General features: G+C 49.3%; 1 protein-coding gene across 2 annotated transcripts in view; it reads left to right on the top strand.

Moving 5' to 3' along the window:
* The window catches only part of GALNT18 (polypeptide N-acetylgalactosaminyltransferase 18), a 354502-nt gene that overhangs the window by 232499 nt on the left and 102221 nt on the right, over positions 1-19782 (top strand). For both annotated transcript variants that reach the window (XM_043580668.1, XM_043580669.1), the window contains exon 4: positions 19231-19414. In XM_043580668.1, coding sequence (XP_043436603.1) covers positions 19231-19414 — 184 coding nt within the window. The remainder of the gene's footprint in view (positions 1-19230; positions 19415-19782) is intronic.

Here is a 19782-nt window from a genome sequence, read left to right as displayed (position 1 = left end):
GGATCCAGCTGATATCCTGCCAGTTCTTTGCTCTTTCGAAGTCAGTGGGAAAAAAGCAATAAAAGTACCACTCAGCCATCTGACCTCCTCAGTGTCCCGCCAGACTTTAAAGATGTGTCTCTCTTTCTATGTGGGGTTGTTCAGCCCCAGGTGGTTAACAGCAGAGGGAAGTGGCCACAGCTGGGTGAGGCTCAGATGCACCCCAGGAAAGTGACACCTCTCTCGCCAGGCTGTGTCCCCACAGCAGTAAGCAGCGATGTCCTCCTTGTACCCACTAGTGCTCTAGAATTTGTAGTCAGTCGACATTTGAATCGGGATTAAGGTCAACATACTATGCTTATAGAGCTGGCTTTCCCATCACATTTACCCAGAGTTCTGGAACTTCTTTTCCCCCCCACATGGCTTGTTTCTTCGCTCAGAGTTTGGTTCCCTCTGTTCAGATCAGCTTGTACTCTCTCCATCCTTCCTTTCTTCTCCTTTTCTTTATGTCATTGTCTCTACTCTATAGGGGGATACCTGCTCAGAAGCTGATTTTTAGATTCCTTCCCCTTCCCCCCAAGTGTAGTGACCACTTACACTTGCCATGCATCCAGCTGGGTGTTGCTTCAGGCAGGAAGACTCAAAGCTCTGAGGTTCCTCAAGGTGCCTCCTTGCCTTTCTGCTAGTCACTGGGTCCCAGTCTGCCCATCTCATGGGATCATTGTGAAGGTTAAATGAGATAGTGTAGATGAAGTGCCCAGCCCGTAGTAGGTGCTCAGACAGGCTAAATCCCTTCTTTCTGCTTCCCCTGGAGCCATCTCCCCCATTTATGGTAGACACACTCACCTCACTCTGCCCAGGCTTTCCTCTGTAGCTCTCTCGGCCAGGTGGCACTGTGAGCCAATCACAGAGGCACAGAAACCCCATCTGTACCCAGGGTTCTTCCTGTGGGACCTTGCCAGACCCACACTGGCAGGGACTGAATCTTATCTGAGGATGGGTATCTGGTATTGTGTCCTCCATGGTTTTGTTGAATGAGTCAATGAATGATTCAAAAAAGATGACAAAAAGCCCAGATTCTGAGACTAACACAGGCTGTTGCTATAGGGCTGATTTAATGTGCTGCGTTCTCTCCAGAAGACTGGGTACCATGTCAGGTCCTGCTTGGGGGCCAGGCTGGCCATGCACCTGGGTGACCCATGAGTTGTTTCCATGGTGAAGATCAGGTCTGGCTGCTTTAACTCTGAATTATCTGGGAGACTGAGGAACATGCCAGGCATAGTCAGGGAGTGGTCAGGACAGGCTTGAGTGATCCTGGCAGAGAATCAGACCCAGTCTCTGCACCTTCCCTAGTAATGGCTATCCGTGTCCTACTGGCTCAAGCAATGGTGCTGGCCCGTTAGAGCCCTAAGACAGGCCTGATTGAGGCTTGGAGCCAGATGAAGAACACATAACCTTTATGGGGGGGAAAGCAAAATCAAAACCTCACTTACTTGGGTTTCTAGAATGGGGCAATTCTTTTTGCTACTACAGTACATTTTTTAAGGTTTTTTTTGTTTTTGAGGGTTTTTTTTTGTTTGTTTTTTGTTTTTCGTTTTTTTTGGGTTTTTTTGCCCCTCCCGGCAGAGAGAGAGGATTAGAGAGAATCCTATGCCAACTCCAGTCCCGGTTGGGGGGGTGGGGGGCAACACGGGGCTCGATCCCACAACCATGAGATCACCACCTGAGCCAAAATCAAGAGCCAGATGCTCAACTGACTGAGCCACCCAGGCGCCCCACATTTTTTAATTAACAAATGGATGAAAGGCACTTCCTGACATTTCAGCTCATCTTTCAGAGACTTCTAGTGGGGAGGACTCCAAATAAAGCTTCCTTATGACTTCCTAATACTTTTCGGCCCTTGCAATCTTCCCACCACACACATATCCAGCATCCTCCCCCCTCATTCAGTCTGCACCCCACATTCTGCGTAGCCCACTCTCAGCAGGCCTGCCACTTCCCAGACACGTCATGAGTGTTCATGCCTCTCAGCCTTTATGCATGCTGTGTTTTTCTACCTGGGACGCTTTTTTCTGTCTCCTTTACCTTCCTAGCAAAGCCCCCTCATCCATCCATTTGAGACAAACTCAAATATCCTCCTGTAAAGCTTATGCCATCCTGTACTATATTATCACAGCACCATTTAGAACATATTTCAATGCACTAAAATGATCTGCTTAATTATTTCCTCCCACTCCACTGTGAGAGTCTTCAGGACGGAACCCTGACTTACTCCATATGCCCAGCTCTGAGCACTGGTCCTGCCACATGCTGAGTTCTCAGGGAAAATCTGCCAGTCGAACACATGAATGAAGGAAGCACAAATGGGGACACGGAGTGCGGAAGAGCAATGTTTTCAATCTCGAGGGCATGTTGATCAGGGAGGTAATATTTCTTGGGTTTTCTGAGGTCTCACTAAAGAAGCATGATGATATATGTTGCTAAAATAGAGGGGTTCTGAAAAAAATCAATAATCCCGAAAGGTCTGGCCAAAAAATATGCCAGTGGGCTTGCTAGCTGGGCAGGGTACAGACTTCAGAGGACGGCTCCTCAGCGAGATGATTCACCCCTGTCCTGGAGTCTGTGGCCAGCAGTTGGAATACCTGCGCTTATCTGCATCCTGCATTGTGATAGCATCTCCAGGCCCCACGGCTCCACCTTTGGAAGCTTTAAGGGAAGAGGAAAGCCCATGCAGGGTGGTCAGGGAAGTTGACGTAGCCTGGGCTGGAGCCCAAGACCTGGCCGATGTTATCAGTCCATGTTGAGATGATGCTGGCAAGGGGCTCTCCTTAGTCTTAGGCTCTAAATTTAAAAAAATAATCATTGATGCTTCCAGCAGTTGTTTCTTTTTATCTACACTTGGGATCCACTGCAGGCCTCCACAGACTCAAGCATTTAGTGAGTTTTATCCGACAGCTTTGCACCCAGAAGCATGAGCCATGATCCACCCAGAGCCCATGCCTGGATTTGAGTCTCCCTCAACCCCGGCGTCTCCCAGCCCCTCTAGAACCTAAAGCGTGGATATAAGAGGTTTTGACTTGGAAGGGTCAGTGCTGGCCCTCCCCTTTTCTGCTCCCATCTCTGCTTAGTTTCATGGTTGAAGCTGGGCATCCCCAGGCTAAGAGGGCATGGGAGGGATGTGTGGGGACTAGCCCTATCTTCCAGAGGGGCTGTCTGCTCAGTGTGTGTCTGGATGTACCCTGCTAAGGGATGTGCTCTGCCTCACTTTACTTCTCAGGCCAGGGCCTTTTCCTAAACCCCAACCCCTTGCTTAGGCCCACCCATAGGCCTAATACTTTGCCCGCATTCCTCCTGAGATCTGCAACTGTGTCTCTGGCTTCCCAAATGCCAGCAGCCTCCCCCTCTGTATTGGATAGATGACATCACTGCCCCTCTGTGGTAATGTTATCCTTGCTTAGGGACCATAGCTGCTAGGTCCCCTCTCCCGTCCTTGTGCGTGCCTCACTCTGCTTGCTTTTTCCACATAGCACAAACTCAATGTCTGACATCATAGTATACACCCATTTATGTATCTATGTATTGCCTTACTGGTCTTTGAGCTCCTTGAGGGAAGGGAGCTTGGTTTTACTCTCTGAGCAGTGAGTGGCACAGAGAGACATTCAGTAGTATTTGAATGGGTGAGTGCCCAGGCAACATGATGTGTCTCCCTTGAGCCAGAGCTCACCATGTCCTGTGAAATGTCCATGTCCTACAGTACCTGAGTCAGACAGCAGTGGTTCGGATCCAGGCTTTACCACTAGCAGTGTGATATTGGGCTCAGCTATAAAGTGAGGTCCATAATGGTTCTCTCCTCCTAGGTCATGGGCGTGGGGACTTAGTGTGGTCAGTTGCAGAAAGGGCTTAATATGGTGCCTGGGGCATATGTATAACACCCAAGAAATGTGAGCTCTAAAAATGTTTCCAGACACCATGGCCAAGATGGCGGTGGGCTGAGGGAATGTGGCCCATGTGGCTTTCGCCGACCCCAAGGAAGCAGCAGATGCTTGTAAGGAAGCCTGGTATGCAGCAAGAAGGCCACTTAGGGAAAGGGTGACATGTTTCCCATTGTTACTTCATTTATCCTCTTGGGAACTGGGCCTTCAGAGGTTCTCAGGAAGGTCAGAATTGAACTTGAGGAGGGGAGCTGACAAAGCCTGTCTTCCAACCTGCCCCAGGCCTGTCAGGTTGAGTCTGGCCCTGCCATTCATGAGCTCTATGACTTCAGGAAAGAGTCTTAGTGTCCTCAGCCTCCATTTCCTTATGTTAACAATGGCCACACTACTACTTAACGTGCAGGCTCCCATGAGGATTGAGTGGGACAATGCAAGTGAAACAAGCCCAGTGAACCCACATGTCCACCGTGCATCAGGAACCACATGCTGAAACTTCAGAAAGTAGGTTCTAGACAAAGAGTGACTTTTTAATTCCTATGTGATTGTGAGGTCTAACAGCAGCACCACGGGGTTTTTCTGGGTATTTTCCAGAAGGATCCTCAAACCTTAGTCTAAGGTCTTCTGTTCCAGGTGCTATTCAGCCAACCAACAACCCTCCCCTAATGGCCAGGCTCTGGCTGGACTCTGGATACAAGGATGAGGAAGACCCTATCTCCTTCCTCAAGGAGCTCATAGCCAGGTGGGACATTCAGTATATTAGCACCATAAAGGAGACAGGGCCAAAGGGCTGAGAGAATTGGAGAGAAAGAGTCCCAAAGTCTTCCTGGAGAGGTTTAAATCTTGGTCATTAGAAAGCATTGATCCAGGACAGCATTTATTCATTCATTCATTCTTGTAAACATATTTATTAAAACAAAACAGGGGCGCCCGGGTGGCTCAGTCGGTTAAGCATCCGACAGTTGATTTAGGCTCAGGTCACGATCTCACAGTTTGTGAGATCGAGCCCCGTGTCGGGCTCTGCACAGACAGTGGAGCCTGCTTGGGATTCTCTCTCTCCCTCCCTCCCTGCCCCTCCCCTGCTCTCTCTCTCTCTCTCTCAAAATAAATAAATAAACATTAAAACAAAACAAAACAAACGAACACCAAAGTATGCCTACCATGTGCCAGGCACAGTGAGTGCCCAAAGCCAGGACCATGTAGCAGAGCAGCGGGTGCGGCCACAGCTCTGGCCTAACCACTTGGGAGTGCACAGCTGACTTCCCATTGCCTGCACCTGCAGCTCTTCACCTGGGGGCTTTCTCCAAAGCCAGGGAAGGTTTCTCTGCCATGCACAGAGCAGGCTGGGTGGGCTGGGAACTAATGCGCCCCCAGAGCAGCCCTCAACAGTGCCTGCTGGGAGTTGGTGTATGAATACCCGGGTCTCTTCTTCCTAGCTTCGTTATGTTCATTTGTAAAATGGGCCTAAGAGCAGAAAAGGTCCCTGCTTCCCAGGGGTGCTGTGAATGAGAGCAGAGATGGGAGAGGCTTCCTTTAGGTTTTCGTCTGCTTTAAATTGCAAAGTGAGACTGAAGGGCCAGCACAGAGCCGTCAGGTGCTTGTTCAATACACCCTCCCACCGTTACTCCCGAAGTCGAGAAATGTGTTAAGAACGTGGACTCTAGGGCTAGACTGCCGAACCCGCCATGTTGGCTCTACCACTTGCTAACCATTTGAACTTGGACAAATTACCCTGTTTATGCCTCAGTTTTTCATCCATACATTGGGTTATCAGTAGTACTTACCTAATAGAATTTCTCTGAGGGTTAAGTGACTTAATACACATAAAGCTCTTAGGAGTCCTGGCACACAGGAATGTCCTCATAAGGGGCTGTTCAGTTAGTGGATGACAGGCTAGGATAGGAAGGGGGTTGAGGATCCAATATGAAGTGGCCCCTGAGGAGAAGCAGCAGTGCCCTGGGCCTGGGGAAGCCTCAGGGCAATTTGCTGTAGGCTGGGCTTTCCCAAATAATGGAGGGGGGCCTGCTTCTAGGCCAGGCACCTTCCTTTGAAAAGGAGGAATGGAGGGACCCCTGGGGCTCAGTTAGTTAAGTGTCCAACTCTTGATTTGGGCTCAGAGTCGTGAACTCACATTTCATGAGATCAAGCCCCCCATCGGGCTCTGTGCTGACAGCATGGAGCCTGCTTGGGATTCTCTCTCTGCCTCTTCCCTGCTCATGCTCACTTGCACATGCTCTCTCTCTCAAAACAAATAAACATTAAAAAAAAAAAAGGATGGGGACAAAGGAGTTCAGACTAATGAGCATACAAGAACACCACTCATTAAGTGCTTACAGCATGTCAGGCATTGTCTCACAGAACCCTCCAGCCACTGCAAGAAGTAGATAACATCCTTCCCATCTCAAAGATGAGGAAATTGAGGCTCAGAGAGGTTAAGTCCCATGCCCAAAGTCACACAGCTGATAGATGGCCACAACTGGGAATTAAATTGTAGTTTCTCTCTCTTCTGAGTCCCTGCTCTTTGTGCTTCCTGTGACATCTTTTTATAAAGAAACAAAAACCCAAGGGCTGAGAGCAGAGCACTTGGGGTCTGCCTTGTCATGCACCCCTTCATGGGATTCTTCCCTTTGAGAAAAGATTGCCCAAAGATGTTCAGTGAGCTGAGGAAAATAACACCCAGCTTCCTGATCTGACAAGCACCGACAGTGGATAGGGTGTAAATATGCGTGCAAAACCCACTGGGTCTCCTGGGCCATGAATCAGCCAGGCTGAGGCTGCTGGTCACACAGCCTAAGCAACGGTGATTTGCAGAAGCGCAGAGCTGACTTACAACCTTTGGGAGCCTTAGCTCTCCCCCTGGAGGACACTCAGGGCTGTGCCGCAGGACTTGGACCTCGAGGCCTGTTGTTGGTCCTCACTGGTGTCCTGGAACACATCAGTGTTTTCAGCGCCCTGTGTCTGTGTTCCAAGGAGAAAAAAATCCCTCCTTTCCCCTAGCCTTTCCTCTAGTTGGAGAGCTGCAGATCAAGGAAGACTTCCAAAAGAGTCTCAGCTGGGCCAGATGGGGCAGGAGGAATGTTCCAGGGAGAGGAAGCAGTTAATGCAAAGGTACTGTGGCCCCACTGAGTTTGGCATGTTTGGGAATGTGACTTGAGTGTAGAGCCTTATGGAGGCTAAGCAAGTGGGAACCAGGACCTTCATTCAACCCTGCAGGCCAACAGTGATGGGGCTGGAGTAGGGGCCTGGGGGGAGGCTGTTCCTCTGGCATTTATAGAAGCTTAGACTTCCAAGGTCTCAGGATCGTGGGTGTCAGTATCCAAGAATCACAGACTTTAGAGATCTCAGACTCTTGAAATTTGGGACTCCTCACAAGCTCTTGTGCTCTCCGTCATGAGATTTTAGATCAGGTTTCTGAGTTGGGCAGCACTCAGAAACCTTCAAGTCTTGCACAAAAGGAGAATTTAGTACCAGAATTCCAGTTGGCCTCTGGCTTAACTGCCAACAGCAACCGGACGTCCCCAAATGCCCACACTGGACCTGGCCCCTCTGGAATCTCCTTTGTGTGCTGGGACACCAGCAGGGCCTGTTCCCAGCTCAGATTTAACCTGCTGTTACAGGCTGGATGCCAGCATTTCCTGGGGCTTTGAGGTCTTGGTGGTTCCCTCCCCTGAAGTTCACAGCAAGGGCCCTGCCCAGTGCTCCTGAGCGGTGGGGTGGGGTGGGGTGGGGGTGGGGGTGCTGGAGCTGGAACAGTGGCCAATCCACTCTGCCTGGGTGCAGCTGACATTAATCACCCATCATGGCATTTTTAATAAGTCCTGGGATTCCTACTGAAAATCATCCTAGGAGCAGGAATATTTTATGCCCTGAAAGTAATATCATAGCATTTGGGCCACTGCCCCACCTTTACTTTATGTGAGTTTCCATCTCCACAGCCCCAGGCAAGCTGGCTCTTGTCCAAGGTCATTTAGTCTGCGAAGACAACTGATTTCTATTAGTCCATTATTCTTGTTTTCATCCTCTGAATTACTCATGGTGGATGAATAGAGAATTGGTGGAACAGAGTGCCTGTAGCTCAGGCCCCTGGCGGCCGGGAGGCGGGGAGAAAGAGCTGGATTCTCTTCCCGGTCATGCTGTTACCAGCTGTGCGACCTTGGGCAAGTCTGAGGGTGTCTGGAGCAAAGAGGGTGCAAGCATTCAGAAGCACCCCCCCTTGGAACTGGAGGGTGCTACAGCATGGACCAGTACCCCATGGTGAACACCCAGATTGTTTCAGGCAGCCTTCTGTCCTTGGCCCTTTACTGTGTTTCCCAGCACAACTGTGCCTGAATAGTGCCCGATTGTGAATTCCAAAGGTGAGTAAGGTGTGCTCTAGGAAAGTCAAACCCAGGCCCTCTCCCCTCATTTGTTGGTCTTGCTTGCTCAGGGATTTTTATCCCAGAGAAATTGGATTTGTGTGTGAATACTCTACCAACTCTCCAGTCAAAAGGAAGCTGAGTTGGGCAGTCTAATCCCTTCCCTTGGGCACTAAGGATACACAGTAGTGAGAAGAGGATATTTTCTTTCCGAATTGAATCAGCGATCACAGAATGCTATTGAGGGAGGCCTGCGGCATGTGGCTCCTTTGGTTGGCTGTGGGGCAGAGTAGCAAACAGCAGTCATTAGAGGCAGACTGATCGGAGTTTGAACTCCCCTGCTCATGCCCTACCATCTGTGTCGTTAGGGGCACGTCACTGAAAGTCTGTTCCTTGAGTTTTCTCTTGTGTCATTTGAAGATAATCACGTGTGGGATTAAGAACATGGTTTGCATCCCCGTCCCACCGGCTTTCAGCCCTGGGACACTGAGCAAATCCCTCCACCTCTGTGTGCTCAGAGTGCCTAATGCATGGACTGTGGGTATAATACGTCACACCTCAAGTAGGGATCATAGTTGTATAGAGTACAGAATGGGAAACATACGAAGTGGATTTGGAACAGTACTTGGCACGTGGTGAGCTCTAAATAAACATTAGCTATAAATGTCTTTGTTTGTAGGGTGGTAGTGAGATTTCAATTAGATGAGTATCTTGAATAATGTACAGTACTTCATACGTGCTGAATATATAATTGCTGGGTGAAAGAATGAAGACCGGGATGGGTAGATGTAAAGCACGGAGCCCATCATACATTAAACTGGGAGACGCACCCACAGAACTGCAGCCTTTCTGGCTGGGCATTTGAACCAGTGATCTGGGGCTGACCTGGATTATCACCAGCTGATCCTGTACACCCTTCCCCAACGCTGCATGCACAACTCTCCCCAATTCAGGGTCAATGGCATCACTAAGAGCTTGAAATCAGTTATGGTGTTTATACCACAGATGCTGGAAAATGTTACAAATCCAGTTTGGGGAGGGGGGGGGTTGGATTTAAAAATTTTTGTTTATTTATTTTGAAAGAGTATGCAAACACATGAGGACAGGAGGGGCAGAGAGAGAATCCCCAGCAGGCTCTGTGCTGTTTTTGTTTGCTATTGTTGAGACAGAAAGAGAGAGAGAAAGATGAAGGGAGGGAGTTGGGGGGGGGGAGTGTGGGGGGGGGCAGCATTGATTTGCACCCAACACATTCTTGACTGGCCAGGGGACCATTTTTTACACCTGCCACCGCCATCTTCAGAAAGCAGTTCTGACCACTTTATTGCAGCACACAGGATCTTTGGGAAAATAAGTCATTTTGGAGCAGATAAGAAAGTGTTAGTGGATGTTGAAAGCCTGGCTTTGGAGACCCCACTAAGTGAGGAATGCATATTTTTTGTGGGTTTGGTGGTTACTAATGCCTGGCTATGACATGAAAGAATACACCCAGAAACAGATGGTTGGGTCTTTTGGGTGGTAATCCTGGGGATTTCTGTAACTTGCCAAGACTGAATTAATGCTTGGAGCCTCCCAGGAAGATTGTGACACTAAGGCTGGACCCTCCAGCTGTATTTTAAATGCCATATGTGGGTCTCCGAGGTGGAGCCTTTCCCCAAGTCCTGAGGAAGGAGAACCATTTAAGGCCATTCCAAATCTACTTCAGTAGCAATTGACTTTGAAGAAGTACGGCAATTAAAGGAGCTGGACAGAAATTCAGCTAAGTGTAGTGGACTTATGGAAGTGTAGTGGAAGAAATGCATGCAAGGATTTGTAAACTGCCCAGAATGTGAAGGCTTGTCCGAAGGATCTTAAAGAGACAGGAAGGCATAAAGCAAGGCTGCTAAGCTCTATTTTAGGATCACCGCTGTGCAAGCCCGGCTCACCATCATTCATCAGCAGGCCTCTCTGGATTCCTTGTGGGGGTGGGGATGGGGGTGGGGCAGCATCTATACTTCTTTTTTAGCTCTTTAGATAAGCAGATGATCAGCTAGGTTTGACAACCATGGCATCCCAATGAATAATCTCTCTTTTAAAATGTGTTGACATATCATTTGTGTTTCGATGGCCCTAAATGGCTTTAGAGGAAAGTCGCTTAATCTTGATCTGAGGAAGACCAGCTACTGTTCGCTCTTGGAAGAATAAACAGAAATGTGCTGTGCTTTTAATCTTTAAATTAGCACTATTGGAGACTAGCAATTATTAGCACTTCTCAGCGGGGGTGTGCACGCTCCCCTCCCAGGCACTGGAGTGGGGGTAGCTACTCCCATCTAGGCTGGGTTTCGGGGACAGACTGAGCTAGGGAGGAAGGCAGTGCTGGCTCATGTGAACCTGTGAGTCTGGGCAAGAGGGACAAAAGGCAGTGCCCTCTGCAAAGGGCAGCTGGGGAACTTCAGGAGACAGTCCAAAGCATGAGATCGAAAGATGGACACACAGAGAAATGAAAACCAACTGGGCAATGAAGGGCCTGTCACTGAAGGTCCCAACATGGAGCCCAGGGGTTTGGAAAAATGAAGAGGGAATTATCTGGGCAGGTACTGGGGGAGCCTTTCTCAGACAGAGTCTGAAGCCTTCTGTGAAGGGCTGGAGCCACACACATTGCAGAGAAGGCTCCTTTCCTTCCCCCCCCCCCCCCCGTAACAAAACCAGTCTTATTTCAGTTGTTATCAGACTCAGCTGCCCATCAGAATCTCACTGGGAGCTTGTATGAAATTCACAGTCTCTGGTCCCTGATATACCAAATCAGACTCTGTGTAGTGTGGTACCCTGGAGCCTGGGTTTCTACCAAGCTGATTTTTTTTTTTTAATGTTTATTTTTGAGACAGAGAGAGACAGCATGAACAGGGGAGGGGCAGAGAGAGAGGGAGACACATAATCTGAAACAGGCACCAGGCTGTCAGCACAGAGCCTGATGGGGGGCTTGAACTCACAGACCATGAGATCATGACCTGAGCCGAAGTCGGGTGCTTAACCGACTGAGCCACCCAGGCGCCCCTCTACCAAGCTGATTCTTGCACAGGCCAGTTTTTATCCTAGAGAGGCAGTATGGAGAGTAAAGAGCATGAACTCTGGGTACAGCTCAGTCAGACTGAAATGCCGGACTTCACCATGTACTGCCTGGGTCACACTGTGCCTTCATTTCCTTGTCTTCAAAATAGAACATTAATAGTAACCACGTCATTGGGTTGTCAAAAGGCTTAAATGAGATAATATATGCTAAGTGTCAAATGCCTGGTACATCATTATTACTATTATTTCCTTTATTGAACATTAGCCAGTTAATGCAGAGATACAGGGGTAGAGGAACTTAAGTCATCGTACATATATACATACATCCACATCATATACATTGGGCAAGGGTTGAAAATTCATATGCTGGTGGAGACCATAGTGTCATGGAGAATGTATGGCTTCCCACAGAGAATGTATGTCGTGGAGAATGTTTGGGTTCCCACAGAAGCAGACGCTGAAACAGGCATTGGGGTCGAGTCATTTGTCATATAGATGACCTCAGGAAACCGTGAGGAGAGAGTGTGGTGTGGGGGCAGAGAGAAAAGTCAACACCGCGGACTTCACAAACAAGCTACCGCTATGGCCTCAGGCCCAATCCCACTGGGAACCACCCAGAGACTGTACAACCTGCCTCAGCTTTGTCTCACCTGGGGGTGAGGAAGCCGGGAGGGACTCATTTCCTAAGGCTGCTATATCAAAGCAGCGTCAGTCTCAGTGGCCTAAACAACAGAAATTGTCTCAGTTCCGGAAGCTGGATGTGCAAGATCAAGGTGTCCACAGGGCTGTGATGATGGCAAATCTGTTCCATGTCTCTCCCTTACCTTCTAGGGTTTCCCAGCAGTCTTTGGTGCTCCCTGACTCAGAGATGAATCACTCCAATCTATGGCTTTGTCATCACGTGGCATTCTCCCTGTGTGTCTCTGTCTTCATATGGCCATCTTTGTGTAAGGACACCCATCATATTGGATTCGGGTCTCCCCTAGTCCAGTATAACCGGATCTTAGCTAGTTACTTCTGCAATGGCCCTATTTCCGAATAAAGCCATATACTAAGGTATTGGTGGGTAGGACTTCAACATATGAATGGGGGCGGAGGGAGGACGCAATTCACCCCATAACAGATATTCATCCCCTGAGTCCTACCCCTAACGGATTGAGAGCTATGTCTGTAGATAGGCTGAGTACAGGTGGCCAGAGAAAGCCCTGGGGCAGAGAGAGGATGGCCTGCAGTGTGTCTGGGAAGGTGGGTGCCAAGGAAATGCGGGCAGGAGCATTAGACCATCCATAGTCAGGAGCATTAGGCCGCTTCTGAGTGTGCACCCTGTGAGGACTACTCAGACGGCACCCACGAAGGTGGCCAGTGGACAACACCCGTCACAGCACCCTTCTAAAGCGGCAGTTCCAGCCCAACTCCAGTTAGCACCCAGCAGGAGTGCTTTGCAGGCCAAAGGAATACGTCCCTGAGCAGATGCAGCCCTGGGAACTCCAGTTTTGAAAACTTTGCAGGAGTCCGGGCTCAGATTTCCATGGCGAGGCCTCCTCCATCATTGAGAGCCACATGTGGTTTCTCAGACTTGGCACCGTTGACATTTTGAACTGGATAATTCTTTCTTGCAGAGGGCTGCCCTGTGCCCGGTAGGATATTTAGCAGATCCACGCCCAGGAGCACCCTCCCAGTTGGGACACTCAAAACCGTCTCCAGACATTGCCAGATATCCCCTCACGGGGGTGGGAGTGTAACAAAATCGCTCCCCGTTGAGGACCACTGGGCTATAGGAAAGTAACAGCAGGGAGATCTTGTAGCTTCAGCCCGTGCCTCTCTGACTTGCCACCAACTGCACCAGGAACTGCTTCTCAGGCCCAGGAGGCCTGTCCTTTAAGAGCCTTTGGTGTCTGTGAGCCCTGAATCCATTTCTGAGATTCTTTTTCAAAAATCTCAACCTTTTCTCCCTCCTTCTCTCTCTGCCTGTTCCCTCCCTCTCTCTATCTTTCTTCCTCTCCATCCCTCTCTCTCTCCCTGTCTCTCCCCCACTGTCTCTACCTCCTCCCCCTACTCTCTGCCTCCCAATGAAGTAGATTGCATGCCTTTTTTGTCCAGCAGAATGGAAGTTCCATAAGGACTATCTGGTTCACAGCTCTTGCCACAGCAGCTAGTGAGAGCTCGGTATTTGCCAAATGAATGGGTGGGTGGCTCTCCCGTCACTCCTACTTCCCCCAAACCTAGGACAGACATGGAAAGTGGTCATCTGAGCATTGAGGGTAGAATGAGGACCACGTTCCTCCTGGGCAAGGCTGGACAGGCCGTTTTGCAAAGATGCCTGTGCAGCTGCCCTCTGAAGAGCGAAGGCCCGTTGGGCATCAATTTCCTGATCCTTTATTTTCCTTTATGCCAGAGATAAAGAGTATCTCATTAGGTGTTCAAATCAGATTAACAGCCATTAGTACCAGACTTCTTCTGCTCAGCCTGCATTTTGTTTCTTTTGGGATGACCCTGTGAAGCTAATTGCTTTTTACAGGAACAGCACGGGGGCATATACAGGGAGGGAAGAAAGGGCTCTGTTTGACCAGGCTGGTGAAGTCTGCATTTTTATGTGGCTTGCAAGTCTGAAGGAGGGAGAGCAAGCAAGCAGGCTGCACTCAGCAGGGCCCTGAGGGGAGGCACCACATGGGGATGGTGGAGAGTGGCCTGTGCCCTCCCCAGAGGGGATGGCAGTTGATGAGCATGGCTTCCGGGAGTGCTGACTCACAGAGGTCATTCAGATATCAACAGAGTAGGGATTTGCAGGCAGCAGGGGAGGGCTGGAGGAGCAACAGAAGAGGGATGACACCTGGCCCCATGCAGGGTGCAGATTGTATTTCTCTGTCCATGCTGGCTATCGACAACTCCACCATTGATTCTAAATCTGGCAAAGTCGCAGAGAGCAGACTCCCCACCTCGTCTTTGCCCAACACATTAAAACAAACGTGACCTACAGCCTCCCCCTTCTTTCCATAATTATGCTCCTGCCCTGCTCTACCAAGACACTTTGTTAAAAGTTATTTGTAGATATTTCAAGAAATAGTTAAAGGTAGCTCACACGGCGGGGGTGGGGGTGGAGTAAAATAATGCAGACTTTAGAAGTTGAAAATCAAATCTTTTGCAAAGGTAGAGAAGCAAGAATGCTGAACCCTGTGATTAGGCATTAGATTTTTTTCTCTGAGCTTCCTGGCAGCCTTGGCAAAAAGGTAACTATGCGGGGTTATGTATTTGTGTGTAGGTATAAAGAAAATATATTTTTTGAACTAAGTTCTGAGAGGCATTTGTCATATATATATTATATATTACATATAATATATAATAGGCAGTATCTTGGACGATGGTTTCCTAGCAAACGCAGAAGTGCTTTTGAGATAGTTCTTTCTCTCTTTGGCAACGTAAAAGTTGAAGGAAAACATGAATACCTAATTAGGTAAAGACACTTTGCAAAGACTATGAGCCAATATTGTCTGGAGTATTTCAGGACTGTTTTGATTTTTGATAGCAGCTGTTTGGTCAGGACTAAGGGAATGCTCTCTTCTAATCAGTAGCCAATGTTTGGGATGCAACGGGCTGAGAACAGAATTTCCCTCTAGCTAGTCCACCAGAAACCTTTATCCTACTTCCGTTAACAGGGCGCAGAGGCACGAAGGGGCCAGCGGCTCCTACAAGAAGCAAAGCCTTCTTGTCTCTTGCTGCCACCTTCTAAGTGGCTCTTCTCTGTGTGTGTCTGGCTCTTCACATTTCCTGTGCATCAGGAGTTCACAATCTTACCCGAACCTCAGCACCACACCAGAATAACAGAGCCTGTTTTGTTAGCCTCTGTGTATAACAAACCATCCTAGAAGTAAGTGGCTTAAAACAGCAACCATTCACTGGCTCTCAGTTCTGCAACAAGGCAGCTTGTCTCTGTTCTATGGGGTGTCAGCTGGGTTCCCCCCAACCCCGCGTTTGCAATCAGCAGAAGGATCCGAGATGGCCTCACTCACTGTCTGGGCCTTGGTGGGGTAGCCTAAATTAATGGGGGCTCACTGGGCCTCTCAAGCTCAAGGAGGCTGTGTCAGGCTTCCTTACTTAAGGCAGCCCGACAAAACAATGAAAGTTCAAGCTGCAAGGCCTCCGGAGGCCTAGGCCTACCACCAGCTCACATCCCTCCCCCCTGCATCCTCTTGCCCTATGGTCAGCCCAGATTCAGCCTGTGAGATGGCTACACAAGGACGTGAATTCAGGAAGGGGGGATTCATGGAGTATCACAGGGTGGCAGTCATCCACAGCCCCATCCCATCAGTAAACCCAACAACAGGAGGCAGTGGTTCTCAGCCAAGGGGTGGGGAGGGACAGAAGGGGACAGGTATGTCCTCCCTGGGGGTGGAGAAGGGTGTCATTTGGTACTAGCTCTGTTCTCACTCCAAGTTCCTGGACTCAGCCCTTAACTGCCATTATCAAAAGCCCAAATACCAGGCTTTATGAGTTCTACTTAAAAATTTCAAAAAGGATATATGAGAGGTGGACCTTTGAAGAGATGGAACAGTCAGTGTTTCAAGAGGCCTCCTGGCAGCCACGCTTGAAGACCTTGTAAGCACGGGGCACATTGAGCTATGCCGCTCTATGGCCGACTTCCTGACACTTGCAGACGGCGGCATCCCCAGGCCTCCCCAGCCAGCTGTGTGGTTGGAGATCTCGAGGTCATTTTCACATCAGCTAAAGTGAGAGATACGGCATGTGAATGGCAGCCTGAAAGTCAGCTGAATTTTCTCCAGGATGGAATGAGAACACCTGACAGACCAGCCTCATTGGCCCTAACTCCGCACAAGGGTCACTCTGTGTAAAAGGATGAGTCGAATGACAATAAAGGCTAATGACAATATGCTAATCACTCTTGCAGAAGCAGGGAAACTGGAGGGCTTGATAACAAAGCCATTGGATAACAGAATCAGGGAAGAACATACTCTGACTTCAGAGAAATGGTGTAAATCTTTAAAAAGATGGAATAAAAGCAGACTAAACATAAGATCCTAATGGTTTTGCTCAGAGCATGCATACACACACACACACATGCACACACACATGCATGCATCCACATGTGTATGCATCTGTGAAGAAACGGGATGAAGGAAGCCTGACTTAGCAGCAACATGTGAAAAGGATGTGTCATTGTCTGTTCCCAAGAAGCTCAATTTGAGTCAGAAGTAGGCCAAAATTAATGAGACCTTCCACTATATGAATAGGGGTATAGATTCTAGAATAAAGGAGGTGATTAGTTCATTCTATTCTGTATAGCCCAATTTACTCCATAAGTATTAGGCCAATTTCTAGGTGCATAATTTAAGTGTTAAAGAAAAACTAACAGATTTAGAGGAAAGCTGAGCATGATAAAAGAACCTGAACTCACCAGACATGAGGAAGTATACAGAGGCACTGAAGACATTTGACCTAGAGAAATCCTCAGCAAGGACTTAAGGATGGCCTTTTACTCCAAGTGGTTGTCATGTGGAAGAGGGCTTTGATTCGCCCCCTTTGGCCCCTAAGTAAATCTTGAACCAGTGAGTGAAAGGTAGAAGCACCCTGGCATTTGGGGGGCAAAAGGAAGAAGAACAACATTGGATATTTAGAATGGCCCAGTAAGGAATGGACTATGTGTTTCTGGTCACTGCAGGGGCCGGGTGATCATTCATCTATCCTGATGATTCAAATCTTAGATGGGTAATTGGTTCAAAGGAACATTAAAATCCTGTGCAACTAACTCTGAGGTCTTGGGATTCATGGGGATTTGCCCAAGGTCACAGAGCAAGCTGATAGCTGTGTAGCACCTGCGTTTCCTGCCTCCCTTTAAGCATTTCTGCCTCTGATGCCCAGTTTCCTCACCTCCATGATGATCACTCGAGCAGGGATGCCTAGGGATGACATCCTACCCATCCAGTCAGCCCTGTTTGTTTGGCCACCATCATGTGTAAAAAGATCTGAAATCGATGTCTATAGGAGGGCACACCAGTTCTGGCAGTAGCCGGCATGCCCCGAGGCCTGCCCTGACCATGAGGTCCCTGCACGTGTTCCAATCTCCTGCTTGGCCGCCAGGGCTTTGCTGCTTATGGACTTCTAACCTAGATTCAGGGCAGAGCAGGAAGAGGTGGTCCTGGACCAGAGCACACGAAGAAGGATTTGCGGCTCCTTCTTCTCTTAAAACTCCCAATGTGATGGACCCGAGGAAGGAGGGAAAGGAGCTTTTTTTTTTTTTTTAAGCATCTACAATATGCTGTGCATTTTTCTCACATGTCAATCCCATTTAATCCTCATAACAACTATATTAGTTTCCTAGAGCTGCTGTATGAATACCACAAACTGGGAGGCTTGGAACAGTAGAAATTTATTGTCTCACAGTTCTGGAGTCCAAAACCAAGTCCAAATCGAGCAGGGCCATGCCCCCTCTGAAGGTGATAGAGAGGGATCTGTTCCAGGCCTCTCTCCTAGCTTCTGGTGCCCTCAGATGGTCCTTGGCTTGTAGGTAACCATCTTCTCTTTATGTCTCCTTACTTATCTTCCTTCTTTGCACCTGTCTCTCTGTCCAAATTTCCTCCTTTTATAAGAACACCAGTCATGGGACTAATGATCTTGACTCTGTTAAATCTGCAAAGACCCTGCTTCCAAATAAGGTTATATTCTAAGGTACTAGAGGCTAGGCTTCAGCGTATCTTTTTGCTGATCCCTAACAATCCACCCTGTGGTTCCCCAAAATCCGTGTCCTTACCACACACGAAATACATCCACCACCATCCACCACATCCTCACAGATATCAACAACTCGTTGAGGAACAGGCCTAGGATCATAACGCTCCTACCTGGAAAGCAGACTTAAACTGCATCATTGCTGCCTCCAAATACCACCCTCTTTCCACTACACAGGGCTGCTGCTCTGGGGCACGCCTGCCAGGCACCAGGCACTGTGCTGGCCGCCTCCTGCCCTTTTCTCACGGCAGGCTGCTTGTCTGGCAGGACCCCAGACTGGGCACCAAGGGACACAGAGCTCCTGCTGTCCTCTGATGAGGACAAGGCTCAGCCCAATGGGTCTATCCCATGGCGTGGGCAGGCTGTGCAGGTAGGAGGAGGACTCCTGCCAGGGCGGTCCTGGAGAACACAGGCAAAGGGTGGAAATCGAGTGCTGGGGAGGTGCAGCGATGGCAGGTGGGAGAATGCAGCCCACTAGGGTCATTTTGGGAAAAGGAGTGTCACAGGCTGTTGCCTAAACTGCTGTGGAAAACCCAACGAGCGTGGCTGCCGTGCCATATCTGGCTGAGGGGCGAGGGGACCGCAGGACCCATTTACATTTACGAAGTAGCAGGGGAATCAGATGCTTAGCCAGGCACCAGCAGGCGGCAAACCAATGCCAACTGCTCACAGGGCATAATGCCTGGTCGTCCACTTCCCGGAAGGATGGAGATCCAGGCAGGAACGGGTCCCGGGCTGTAATCTTCGCAGATGGAAGCTTTCTTTGGGCATTAGGGGAGAACCAGTGGAGGGCACTGGGGAAGAAAGAGGCCACTGAGCTGATGAGAAGAATATGGCTTTTGAAGTCATTAGACCCGGCTTGAAACCAGCCTGTGCCACTCGCAAGCTGCATGGCATTGGACAAATTGAGAAACCCTTCTGAGCCCCATTTTCCCGTGGGCTTGTTGTGAAGATTAAATAGACAGTATGTGTGAAGCATGTGACCCTGTACAAGTTGCCGGGCTCAATAAAAATTGTTTTCGCCTCTATTTTTCCCTTCAAAGCTGAGCGGCCCTGGCCATCCTGGGGAATATTAAGGAGACCTGGGGAGGGAAATGGACCCTCCAGCCTCTCACCTAAAAGGGTGAATGTTTTCATCGCCCCTCCCACCTCATGCTAACGATGCATTTTCTCCCTTCCAGAGGAGCTGAAGGAGAAGCTGACAGAGTACGTAGACAAGGTGAATGGCCAGAAGCCGGGCTTCATCAAGGTCGTGCGCCACAGCAAGCAGGAAGGCCTCATCCGCTCCAGAGTCAGCGGCTGGAGGGTGGCCACCGCCCCCGTAGTGGCACTCTTTGATGCCCATGTGGAGTTCAATGTGGGCTGGTAAGTGCCCATCAGGAGAGGAGGAGAAGTACCAGTGTGGTCCAGGGCTTTGGCGCAAATGAGTGCAAAGCATGCTGGGATCTCAGTCCTAGTGCGGGAAAGGAGAGAATTCTTGAAACAGATGAGATCTGGATGTGTGACTGACATAGGCCACCAGGCTGGCCCTTCAGGGTGGGGGAGAGTCAGGGGCCAACAGGTCAATACAGAGTGTCTAAAGGGTATGGTGACATCAGGTGTGACTCTGGCTAGTGTCTTCCTCTAGGAGACGGGATCTGGGAGAGGGTAAATACTAAGGGCAAGGCTTAGAATTCCAGCCCAGCTCAGGACAGGGCTGCAACTGCTGGGCAAGGGACAGCTGGACCAGACAT

Source organism: Prionailurus bengalensis, chromosome D1, assembly GCF_016509475.1.
Source record: "Prionailurus bengalensis isolate Pbe53 chromosome D1, Fcat_Pben_1.1_paternal_pri, whole genome shotgun sequence".
Classification (NCBI taxonomy): domain Eukaryota; kingdom Metazoa; phylum Chordata; class Mammalia; order Carnivora; family Felidae; genus Prionailurus; species Prionailurus bengalensis.
The sequence above is the reverse complement of the archived record's forward strand: the minus strand, read 5'-3'. Positions and strand labels throughout refer to the sequence as shown.